The sequence below is a fragment of the Numenius arquata genome, chromosome 1 (assembly GCF_964106895.1).
Source record: "Numenius arquata chromosome 1, bNumArq3.hap1.1, whole genome shotgun sequence".
In the NCBI taxonomy this organism is placed as follows: Eukaryota; Metazoa; Chordata; class Aves; order Charadriiformes; family Scolopacidae; genus Numenius; species Numenius arquata.
In genome coordinates, this window is record NC_133576.1 from 41,607,757 (window position 1) to 41,621,268 (window position 13,512).

General features: G+C 35.1%; 1 protein-coding gene across 1 annotated transcript in view; it reads right to left on the minus strand.

The window, feature by feature from the left end:
* HLCS (holocarboxylase synthetase) overlaps positions 1-13,512 on the minus strand; it is a 120,881-nt gene that overhangs the window by 65,691 nt on the left and 41,678 nt on the right. Inside the window, exon 6 of the mRNA XM_074150869.1 lies at positions 11,804-12,075. Within this exon, the coding sequence (XP_074006970.1) occupies positions 11,804-12,075 (272 nt within the window). The remainder of the gene's footprint in view (positions 1-11,803; positions 12,076-13,512) is intronic.

Here is a 13,512-nt window from a genome sequence, read left to right on the forward strand (position 1 = left end):
GTTCCAAACTGTGTTCAGAACTGCAAGACCAATGAAGAGTTTTAAGATGACAAAGTCTAGGAAAAGCTAAATTCAATACAGTTTATCAAAACAAGGGTTTTTTCCCCAGTATATATCAGGTCAAGATCTGAGTTCCTAACTTAAATAAGATTGATTTCTCCTAATTTTTTTTTTTTTAAATTATCAGTCAGCAACTATCAGAATTATTTTGATTAATGAAATTACATGTAAAAAAAAAAAAAAGACATGTTCTGCAATTTCTAGTTTTAATAACTGTCACTAATTAATTAAATTGTAGTAAGTTATATCTTACCCATCTCAAACATGAAATCAAACCAAAAGCTAACAAATAAGGAAATAAAAATTCCTGACAACAGCAAAGTACTGGAAATGTGTGAGGAAAATACTGGGAATAGAAATAAAAATAACATAAGCAGAAATCTTCTATTTATTGTCTCCAAAAGACAAACATGAATTTGCACTCCTTGTCTATATGACAGACTAAGAAATAGAATAAATTTATCTAGATGATCTTAATATGTTTTGTATACCTAAAGTTATAACTGCTTAGATAAATTACTAGATCAAATTAAGACCATTTTATAATACCATTTATGGTGCTGTGAAGGCCATGTTAGGCTGTTAAGCAAAATAATTCCTCATCTTGCTCTGCCAGAAGGGTTAAAAAACCCCTCAGGAAGACAGCATGCAGTGAAATACCTATGAAAATATATTCTGTACACAATTTCCAGCTCTGTGGCTACAGCGTATGGTTCTGTGACAATCTCAGTTAATCAAAGAAATTCCTAGAGACAAGATTAGCATAGCCAGTTAAATCCACGGCAAAGGCGATATTCTGTGCCTGAATGTAGTTTTCTAGGCTGAATGTTTCCATACAGCAGGCACTTCAACCATCTACATCAAGAATCTTTAATTGCTATAGCTCCTTAAAAGCAGGAAGCCTCTTGAGGTAAGGATTCTTTCCTACTTGAGGCTTTACAGCATGCTGGTACTGTGGCACAAAAGAGCATCTCTGTCTCTTTTTTGTCAGCACGTTGTCAGCATTCTGATAGAGAAAACATGCCCCAGAAGAAGAAATCTGCACTGAGTTCCAAAGAAAACCACATAAGTGTAACAACCGAATGGTAGCAGAATGCTGATGCAAAGATAGAAACAAAACAACAGGCAAATAAGCTGGAGTCACAGCACTCTTACCGACTTTCCAACACCTTCCCATTAAAAATTCTGTGGTGCCTGACTACCACAAGAAATATCCAAGCCACTCACAGCTGCTTTTCAAAAACCTTGGCAAGAGGCAAATGATTTCTTTTTTCAAATGGATGGATAAATTGTGATGGAAAATATTAAACATTCCACAAGCATCAATCCTTGCTAACCTGACATGGTCTACTAACTTAAAGTTATTCTCTATCACATGAATTCTACATGACATCAGCACAAGATTTTAAATGTGCATTAAAGCAGGTGGCCACCAGCAACTTCTTTTATATCTCGTATCTGGTACCACAGTCCATATAAAGTACACACTTTATCTTTCACTAATAAATTAAGACTTGAGTGAGAGCCCTTTATCTAATTTCCAGTCTTGAAATTTGGAACATTCTTGAAAGCTGTAAAACAACATTTTGTCTTTTTTTTCCTGTGTCTGTGGACAGTACTTTAAACCATTTTCTTCTTTCAGGCAAGCCCGACAGAGATCATATAAGCATTCTTCTGTACTACTTCACAGATGTATGATCTTGACAAAACTTCTGCATAAGAAGCCAGTAGCACAAACCAAGCTTATTAGAGGAAAAAGATTAAAAAAAAAAATATCTAAGAAAATAGATAGAAAAATTTTTCTGTTTCTCTTTGGGCTGGGATGAGCATCTATATTCAAAAAGAAAATGGGTTTTGGTACAAGATTAGTACTTCATCAGACTTATGTCCAATGACAGTAATAAGCAGTTCTAAAATGGCTTGCAAGCCTGTTTGATACCCCTGACACCTGCATTTACACCAGCGTATCAAGCAACTATTTGTTCTGAGGGCATCAACTCCTGGTTTACTCCAGTGAAGAGTGAAATGTTTCTAGCCACTAAAGTATTACCTGCATGTTATTCCTCCAGTGTTCATAAATCTCAGTTTCACTGTAACAGTCATATTGCACAATACATGTCCTTAAAAGGAAGCTGGTTCTGTAGCAACTAGTTTGCAAGACCAAATTAGTTTCTCCTTCAGACATATGAGAAAATCAAGTCTTATGTTTAAACAAAGCAACTGATTATCTGGGTGAAAAACTTTAGCTGAAAGATGATGCAGCAGTATAAAAATACGTTGTTCTCTTTCACTAAGCCCACAGACCACTGAAGTCAACCAATAAGTTTTAGGGGCTTAGAAACGGGTGAATGAAATTCCATTTTGAAATTTTAACTGCCTATCCAAGGATTTGAATAAAGATAGGAAATTAATGGATGGAAAGCATTACAGTCAGGTGGAATGAATTCTGAAGCTTTTCTACTGGCATGTAATTTAAATTCAACTTAATGAGTTACATGATATCCAAAAAGTACAACACAATATGTTGTAAGCTGCATTTTTAAAAGCATGAAATATAAGCAATGTGTGGGATTCTGATTCGATATTCAAAAATTATGATGATGGTAGGGAAGATTAAAAGGATGACTAAACATAAGCAAGCAAAGCAAGACATCATGATTTGCAGATTCGGTTATGACTCTAAGCAAAATTATTATTTAGCCTCAGCAAAATAAAGTGCTCCCCTTTCCTTATACTCCCCAATTTTCAATTAAAAAAAAATTAGAAATGGAACCACCACATGCTTAAGTGGAGCTATTACCAGCCTTCATGACTTCACAAGAAATCAAACCCAAATGCTATGTAAATTATCTTTCAGGAGACAATTTCCCATTTGAACAAGGGAATATTGGGCTTTTGGTCTGTAAATGGTTTGCTAAGCACTGTGACGATGTATAGATTTTTCCCCAATTAATACTGCAGTCTTCTTACATCCCACTTATTTTACCTTAAGCTTATCATATTTGCTAAAGAAATAATCAGTAAATACAGATAAGATTTGTTTCCTTTAAATGCTGTATTTCTATTTCCTCTTTCCTATGTCTCAGCCTCCATCTCCCTACTTTTTTTCCTCCTCGTTTTCTCTTCACTATGCCTCTTCATCTGTCTCTGTGAATATAGACAGACTGATGATCCATTCAAACACAGATCAAATGAAAAATGTCTATACGACAGTTTATAGTTGTATTCTGCAACGGCTTAATGCAATATGCCATAAAAGCTTTGTGTTTGCAAAGAATCCTTTAAAATACTTTTGGGTTTTTTATGTAAGATAATATCACCAGTAAAAATAGTGTCAGTTCAAGTTTACAAAAAAAATTTGGAAGTTCATCCACGTTGAACAGTTAAGCAACAAGAACAATGCCAGTAAACTCTTTTGAAAGCAACATGAGGTACAGCATTTTATAGCAATCCTGGGTATCACAAAACTGCAGTGGGGGAACCTCACTTTTTTTACACACCATTCTACAGGCCATGACATTCTAGGCTAAATGATATGAGGTGTGATAAATGCAAGTCTTTGTTTGAATACAAACAGATTCTTAAAATATTTTAACTAGGAGTATAAGTGAAAATAAATTAGGCCAGTGGGATTTAGGTACAGAATTCTGATTCTGTGGGATTTTCTAAGTTTACTGCTTAAGTTAGAAATTACACAAGCTTTGAAAGTTTTTGGCTCTGGAAACAATCAGGGAATTATTCTGAAATTAAATCACCATCTTATGACTGGCAGCATAAGAACAAACAAACAAACAAACAAAAAAATCAGTGTATTTATTCTTAACAGCACTGGAACAGGTGCTGTCTAAACTTGCCTAAACAGCCATATCGTGAGCTTCTTAGCTCCTACCTTAACTCCCATACTGCTGTAAATCCAACCTCTTTTTCTTCTTTATTTCTAACAAGGGCAAAGAGAGGAGATGTGCAAAATGGAAACTGAAAGTCATAATCTAACTTCAAGTTTCTAAGAAATCTGATTATGCTCTTCTCCCTGTCTAGTCAGAATGAGAAACTGGCATCTCCAAAGAATAATTCAGACTTTGGGTGACTGCAGTTAGTCGTAGTTCAGCATTCAGATCTTTGTTGTAGTTTTAAATAAAAGCGGTTAAAGTCAAAAACTAGCACACAGCATGTTTGTCGCCATGGCTGACAACAGCGATTCTTCCCATCAGCTTCCTAAAATGATTAGACAAAAATTACTCTTTAGACAAAATTCCAAGGCTGAGGTAGGCCCTAGACATCATTTAAAACAAGTGTAATGGCCAGAGGAGTTGCCAAAGAAACACATACTGGGCTCAACTTTTTCTCCAGAATTCTGAAAAATTGGGAGTTTTCCTGAAAAAATTGGGAGTCAGTTTGGAACTTGCATGTGCTGAATATCTCCAGCCCATTTCCTTCAAAGGTCAAGCGTAGGAAACATGTGCAGTGCCCAGCCAAGTGCATTCTTTATTAGTTTCTAAACCAGGGCTCCCTCAGCCATGCATAATGTGGGGAAACCCTTTAGTCAAACACATTATCAAGTCACTTAGACACCTAATTGCTCTTCTGTTTTATTTGAACACAACATCTTCAATTTAGTCTTTTACTAGTCTGACGATTATAACAATTACAATAAAAAGGTATGGGGGAGAAATGCAGATCCATGGCTTGTCCAAGCTCCAAGCTACTTAATGAGGTTAATTAGGGAGGTGGGGTGGTTGTTTCAACTGACCACATTATCAACATATCTAGTTTTGCTATGCCTTAGCCTCACCTTTTTAAGTCAATGGGTCATGTCCTCCACTGACTTATGCCTGTCTTTGAGTTCTTTAACTTAGTACTATAAGCACATGACCTCATTAGAGGCTATATTCTGATCTGAGCTCAGACAGGTAGCAATAAGGTGGCAGGTTTCTCAGTGCACAGAAAGCTATTTGATGAACACAAAGATCGCCCTACCTGATACACGTTCACACTGACAGTACAGAACTGACACTGTTATACTTAACAATATGCTACAAAACGATGACTGAAAAAGTATGAATATTTCCTTCTCAATGAGGTGCAAACATTAATCCTTAGGCACTTTTGGGTAAGCTTAAGCAATATTTATTTTTACTAAATAGAAGTTAAAATTCAAAGGCAGAACTGACAGTCACAGAATTAGCAAGTGAATAACAATAATATACATGTAATATGTTGTAATTCGTATTATAAATATATAACAATGTATTTTGTATTATTATGATATATTATATTCTGTTACATAGATTATACTATATACTTTTTCAAGTTAATCCTCTCCTTCCAAAAAATACGATGATTTGTAACTTCAGCGTTTAATTTTTTCATCTTAATACGAAAAGTCTGTTTTAAAATGTGTGCATGAAAACAGCACCGTGTAAAACAAAACAGTAAAATGTTACTGAAACCCTTCCATTTCCATTCTTTAGCTCTCGTTTCAACTGTGCAGTCTTACAGGGTTTCCTCTCATATTTAACGAATGATGAGTGCTCCAAGGCTATATGTGTATTCATACGACAATGCCAATTGTTCAGGAACTTCCAGCAGCAGGGTAATACAATATACTATAAAAGTTCAATGTGGGTTAATTGCTCTGCAAAACGGGTATCTTTTTTTTATGACTCAATTCCCTTTGGGAATGCCAGACCTTCCCCTGCACTGACAGAAACCGTGCGAGCAGGGGGCCCACTTCATTAACAGGAAGAAAATCTACTAATTTTACTTAAAAAAAATAATAGAGGAACGTATTTTGCCTTCGATTCCATGAAAAATCAGATACACAAGGTGCGTGACAGGAAAATAGGGACCTAATTGTTTAGCGCCCTCAAGAACTGTTCACAACAGGTGGAAAGAAAGGCACGGAAAATTGACGAAAGGAGATGACAAATCCCAATACAGAAATCTTTCAGCAAGCATGTAATGAAAAATGGTATTGCAAAAAAGAGTCTGGGAATGGCACAGAACCAAACCAGTGCCAAAAACTTCCGAATTCCTCCCTTTCTACAGACAAGGAAGGGAACAGACTCTTGGCTGTATTACAAAAATTCCTGCATGATCTTTTGTTATCAGGCTGAAGGACAGCTTTCTCTAATACTGGATGATGCAAAATACCACCACTAAGTGAATGGAAGAATAAGGTATGAAATATTATACATTTAAAACTAAATTAGAAAAGATTACTGTTGAAATTAATTTGATTTGATTTAAGGGAAATAAACATATTCTGTTATTTGAGCTAAACCTCATCACCAAAGGAAGGCACAAAATATTGGATATAAAAAAAAAACCTTGAAGAAAGCAAGCACAGAAGCAATTATTCTAATGCACTAACTTTCTCCTTTTAAGAATAAAAAGCCTTTCAACACTATAAATAAAAAAAATGAAGTTTAGAAGTTAGTAACCCAAATGATGTAAAGAACAAAGGAATATGGTACCATATCAAGGCTAAGTTAAATGAAAGGGATGTAGATTAAAAGCATAAAATTCCTTAAAGAGCAGGTCTATCACCACTAGTATCTAACTTTAGTTTTTAGCCAGACGTTCATCAAGCAAAGCATTCCTATCCCACACTGCACTTTAGAAAGCAAACAAAACCAGGGGATCTAAGCTTTTAAAAGCAATATGAACTATTGTGAGAGGTCTCTGCACAAAGAGATACTCATTAGCCAAACTGATAAAATATTTTGGGTTAGGTATAAGATGCATATAGAATTTAAATGCAACCGACCAATTAATCAAAACTGACACATTTTTTAAATATCCAACAGCAATGCTCGTTTCATGAGAGAAAGGCATCCTTCCTGCCCACCACAGTATTTTTCAGCTCTCCAACACACATTCTTGAGGGAGAAGGGTGTAGGGGGTTAATTTTTTACAAACTGTTAACGTTGGTGATAAAACATTTATTTATAGCAGACTATTAATGTACTAGGATAGTCTCACCATGCTAAAAGACAAAGATTACTCTTTGAAGACTCTGTACTCCAACAACCCATACATCCTCAAGAGAGGAAACCACAAGGTTAGTGACACAGCTTGCGGTTGGTTTTGACTAGTACAGCAAAACAGCTTCCTCCACCCACCTGAGCCTACCTTATTAGACACAGCTAGCTAAAATAATATTAAGAGTAGTAAACAATTTTCATAGCTTTTAAGAAAATGGTCGATCGAGTTGAGCCAACAGCTGTAAGAATAATAATTCTGGCTTGTAATTACAGTCATAGTGGAATTCTGAGGCAAGTATCTGCAAGGGGAAGCTTTAAAAAGGTACACGTGACGATGGAATGAAAACAAGCTCTGTGACTGTATGGCATATTTTGCAAAGGCTACGTAAATGCCAAGTTCCTATCTTCAAACCACATTTCAACCCATTCTCCACAACTTATCTGATTTTAGTTTGTTTTTTAAAAAATATGGTTTAAACAGAGAATAAGGGAGATCACCGAGGTGCATGGAATGACTAAACATGAGGCCATTGTGTTTACATATAGTAAAACATCACAAGGATTTGGAAAAAAAAAATTCACTAAGTGCAAAATACAGCTCGTGAATCTCAACTTCTTTGCTTGTACCTCTGAAGTGCCATTCCAATCTCCTTCAACTATATGCTATTCTAACCTTTCACTAACTTATAACTGCATTAGCAGCACACATTTGAATACAACTAAAACAAGAGTTTTAAAATGAGTCCTAATGCTCGTTTTTGAAAATTAGAGCTGTAGTACAATTTTTAAAAATTCAACCATATGAATCTAGAAAAGCATAAAGTAAAACTGAGAGTGTACCAACGATGTAAAGGATTGTTTTTGCAAAGCTTTAAACTGCTTGGAAATTGTTTATTCTAAGCTGGCATTTTATTTAAGTATTCTATTCAGCAATTATGAAAGCAACTTCATCCCACATTTTATTTCCACTAAAATTCACTGGTTTTGTGTCAAACTCTTCCTAACAATGGCACTTTGTCCTTCTTAAATATTGGGGAAAAGGTATCCACAATGGCACTTCATATAGAATATATCACACGCTGGCTTAATCATGTATAAGTCAAATCTTTTGCCAACTAAAACTTTAAAACAGAATGTAAAGTGCTGGTAAAGAATAAAACTGAAATGTATATCTAATTATTTTTTAATGAAATGCTTGTGAAACCACTGCGGGCAATTAGAGTGTGCTAGAAATATTTCTTTATCAATCTGAGGTCTTGTGAGTTTAATAAGTATGTCTCTACAATGTAACACTTGTATCACTATACCAGATCATCCTCAAAAATAATGGTTTCATCTTAAATCATGCAATCCCAGAAATGCTCTGAGTAGACAGAGAAAGCGGAACTGCTTCTGGCAAGGTTAACCTGTTCAGGTGGCATTAGGATAAATATCTTTGAAGACAAGGTTTATGAAATGAAACTTAGAGAAAGAATTTCCTTTTAGAGAAAAAACAAGGGAGCTTCTAATCTTTGGAAAGGACTTTAATTTTTAGTTTAAGAAATAAAAGTGGAAATGCTTTTAAAAATAGTCTCAAATTATTCCAATAGTTTTTAACATGAAATCATAAAAGTGAGATCGATAATTTAAAACTATTTGTCATTTAAACAAATCTTTATTTTACAATTAGACAAATACCATTTAATTTTAGATACCTACAGGTGAATTCACACTTTGCTTGTTACCGTAGGACATAAAAATGTACACCAGTGATAATACAGTGTGTACATTAATAGGCAAACTGCCAAGACCTGCCATCTGGAGAGCTAATGAACAATCAAGGGATCCCAAACTAAACTACAGAATTTTCCCTTAGAATCTTTAGGACAACACTGTCAAGTTCAATCTATTCACTTAGCCTCCAGAATCAATTTTTCAAACTTTATGACAGGTCTAATAGTTTCCACCTGTTTCTCTTGCTTGACTTTTGACTGGCACGTTACCAGCCAGGGTGGAAATGCAGACAAAGACCCCTATTAGGCTCCGGCTGTTTCTCTACTGTGAGGTCGCTCAGCCATTAAATTAGTTCCAGCCCACTTTCTCCTTCCATGTCTTAATTTTTGGGGGGTATGAAGGTTTGGGGAAGTGGAAAGGAAGAGAGTCAAAAGTCTGACATTCAGCTGGTGGGAGAGGTATAAGAAAATCTAAAGTCACTAAATTAAACACTAAATTTATTTATAATTTACTAAGAAAAGAAAATGTACTAGCTAAATTTACTACTAACCACACTAATTAAGTTCTTGCAGTGTTTGTATCATATTTTCAATCATCACTAACTTGGTAGAGTTGGAGAGACCTAAGAGGTCTATCATGTAACGTGCTCATTGCAATGTATGATTACATAAACATGGTATGGCAATTTTTTTCTGGGAATCACAAATGATCAATAGGTACCAATTTTTTGTTCAAGCAAAGAAACTATTTTTTCTTGAGATATGGTTTCTTTTCATTCAGAACTGGCAATTAAAAAAATGTGACATACTACATACATAAGGGACACTAACAAATTCCTATTGGTTCATTTGGAAATACCTTGAAAATTCAACGCCTTTTTTTCTTCAATAAAAATTACTTAATAGGTATTTGCATCCATTTCTCGCGATTTATGAAATGTTATCATCTGAGAAGCCTCAAGGCACTTTGCTGAACTGAAAATCACATGGACTACAGTATTCTATTATCCATGACAACAATGTATTTACAATAACATCAACTGTAATACTTAAGACAAATATTTTAACTTATTAAAATAAAGGTCTTTCTGCATGATAAATTTAATTGTTCAAATTATAATCTGACTACACCCTCACAGTATAAACTACTTAGAGCCAGGACTCCTAGTTTACATCTTACCTGAAAATTGAGTACTCGAGCTGCATCATGATGGGAAAAATCTTGAAGACCTACATCTGTAAACACTTCATTACCTATGGACTACTTGACGTAAAAAAGCAACCCGAGTGCTGACCACTCTGCTGTTACAGCACTTTAGAAATAAGATAGTAAAGGTTCCACAGTCATTGAAAAACCAAGACCGCTTCTCTTAGCTTCTTTGCCTTTCTTGATAATATAGTCATACATAAATTGGCCACACACAATTCTCTTTAGCTTGTGATATCTAAATAAATTCACAAAACTCTGTGTTATACACTTCATCTTACTGAGATGTTGGAATAACATTACTGAGAAGCACCACCAAAAACAACTGTCAGAGAAGAAAGGTCTTGACCTATTAAATCATCACTTAGTCGGTTTCTTCACAGTACTTCTGCTTTCAATCCAATGGGCTAAACATGCTGTGAATACTAAAAGCTAAGAAGGAAATGCTACAAATGCTTTCAATAAAATAACTCTTTTGTTTGTGGCCTCTTATTGCACTAGCATGTCCGTCTACATCCAAAAGCCATTGCAAAATCTGTTGCAGGACAAGGATGTAGATCTGGGGGGAGTGGTAAAATTAGATTTTGCAACATTTTTTCAATGTGTGTGCACATGAGTACATAGGCACACAGAGAGAAGAGTTTAGAATTAAAAGAAATTTGTATATGATTCCAACTGTCTCTAAATTGCAATATTTTTGCACAACTAATCATTTGTAAATTCTATCAATGTCAACTGTAAGACTAGAAAATTATTTACTTTAATACTATTATAATGCATCCTCATTCACAGATTTTGTGCACATATATTCTAAACCAAATCACCTCTATTACTTGGAAGAAGGCATATTCCGTAACTTATATCAGTCTCACAATTTAGGCTCTCTAGCTGAGATCTAAAGCTATTATTGCTGGTTAGTTAATCAGTTACAATAACATTCAAGACGATTTAACTGATGATGTTGATTAAAAAACAACCCAAAACAAAATTACTGAGGTTATTTTCAACAGCACAATTTATCTCCAATTTCTGCAGACAAATTAACACTGATATTCAAAAGTAGCTGTCTAGAAAAGTGATAGCTGCAGGTAGAAACATACATAGAAAAATCTGTCCTGAAGAGCAACAACTTCCCAAAGACAGTTTTTTCCATCAGACTATTTCATTAAACATAACAGTATAGTCTTTGTATATAGACTCCAACCTAAGATTTAGTAACTGTGATTTTCATATCGCTTAATCCCATTCAAAACTCTAATGAACTACCTTCTCAAAGGTATCCTACAATTCATTTACATGAGTCATCTAGGTGATCACAAAAGAATGTCTAGCATAACCCTAATCGATGTTTTAAAAAAACAAAGCACTAAACAACATTTTAGTGAAATATCCAGTAAAAGGAATGAGAGAAAACAGTAATGTTAAAATTAAGGCCACAATCTATTTGGTATCACTTTTGTCATATAACTAGCTTAGAAAATAACTTGTACTAGAAAATGCATATGACCTCCTAAACATTGAATACCTTAAACTTTCCTGTGGTGCGGTTCATGCTTTGCAAGAGGAATGATTAAACTCCACTGCCAAGTGAAAAGTTGTCAGATTTCCCCACCCTTTATGGCTTAGTATTTTATACATTATCAATTAATATTCTGTGAACACAAAGATCTCTATTTTGTGTCCTATCGAGAAGATAATCAGCTTTCTTTTACTTTGGCTAGCTTGCAGGCAACAAATAAAACAAAGAGAAAAAGTTTCTTTCTGAACATTGTGTGTTACTGTAATTGTGAATTCCAGATCAGAAAGCTTATTCGGTATGGGCCAGACCACTATCTTACCCATCTAGAAGATTCATTGTTGTTGTGGTAACTTCAGTAAAAAGAAGAATCTTTCCAAGCTTCTTTGTTTGAAGATTCTGTTGATATGTCTTCAAGCTGAAATGTTCTGATGAGAAACTTCCCATCTCAGTGATGACTGGCATGAGAGATGGACTTATCTCCATTTTGGATTCCCAGGATGAAACAAATTTAAGAGACACCTTGCTGGATGCTCTTAATCCTTCAGCATCTACATTTCCCTCGAGCCATTTCAGAAAAGCAAGATGGATTTCCTGTGGGCAAGGGAAATATAATGTCATAGAAATACAGACCACCACATGTGAAGACACACAAACATTCTTGTGAGAACATTTTTATTCAAGCAATCATCTTCTACTTCAAAACAGGAAAATCAACTCCATTTCCTCTTCAAAACTTCTACTGCTTGTTCTAGTCCAGCCTGGCATGACCACTTGGTACTCGTGGTACTCCCTAGTACTTGAGACCATGCTCCTTTGCACTTTAATTAGGCTTAATCTTCCCCTATAACCAGCTTTCTAGTGGTTCTGAAGCATGAGTCTATATTATGTAGGTTTTTCAACATACTAAAATTCTTTGCTGGAAGGCCTTTAGTCGATTGCTAAGGCTCAATTAGAAGGATAAAGCAGCAGCTAAGATAAACATTTACTGATTTGTCATTTGTCAGCAGAATACCTGCTAAAAGGGCTTATACCTTCAGCTAATAAGCTACTATTACCTTAAATATAGACAAAAGTGGCTGTTAATTAGCTAGCTAAAAGAGAAGCTGTCTACTACCAGTGTATGAAATGCAGTTCTATGTATGCTCTGTTGTCCTTGTCACAGCCAATGGCAATGCTCATACACATTTCTGTGCAAAAGATTTTAAATATGAAATATACATGTATCTACATATATAATTTTATACATATTCACCCCAAAACCTTGATTTTTCTCTCCTTTATTTTAGATTATTTAGAAATCATAGAATCATGAACGGTTAGAGTTGGAAGGGACCTTAAAGATCATCGAGTTCCAACCCCCCTGCCATGGGTAGGGACACCTCCCACAAGACCAGGTTACTCAAAGCCCCATCCAGCCTGGCCTTAAAACACTTCCAGTGATGGGGCATCCACAACTTCCCTGGGCAACCTGTTCCAGTGTCTTACCACCCTCAGGGTAAAGAATTTCTTTCTGGTATTTAATCTAAATCTCCCTCTTCTGTTTTTTTTTAATGTGAAATTAAGAGATTAATTACACTCTGAAAACACTGTTAACACAGTCATAGTACTCTTTCTGGAGATACCTAATTCTATTTTGAGAGATTTGATATTAAATGTTTGGCATGTCTTTAGGACTCATCAGTTAAGAGCCTACAAACAAAGACACTGGGACTTCTTTATGCTAAGTTTTTAGCTTAAATTTCAAAGAGCTCTCCTTGTAGAGACCAAGTGGTCTTCTATATAATACACGAAACCACAAAAATTGTGTATTTTATTCTACTGAAAATAATGTACTAGAGATTCTTGCCCTCAAATTTTTAAGAGGAAAACATTTGACTTTTACATAAAAAGCTTCTAACCAAATATATGCTCCTCCTTCCCATTACTGCCATACCTGGGAACAAGAATACAAGTGTGTCCTATGTGAGTGCTGAAGGGAGGACTAAGCCCTCTTGTTCTTGAGCAAGATGTCTCTGAGATCCAGCCCAA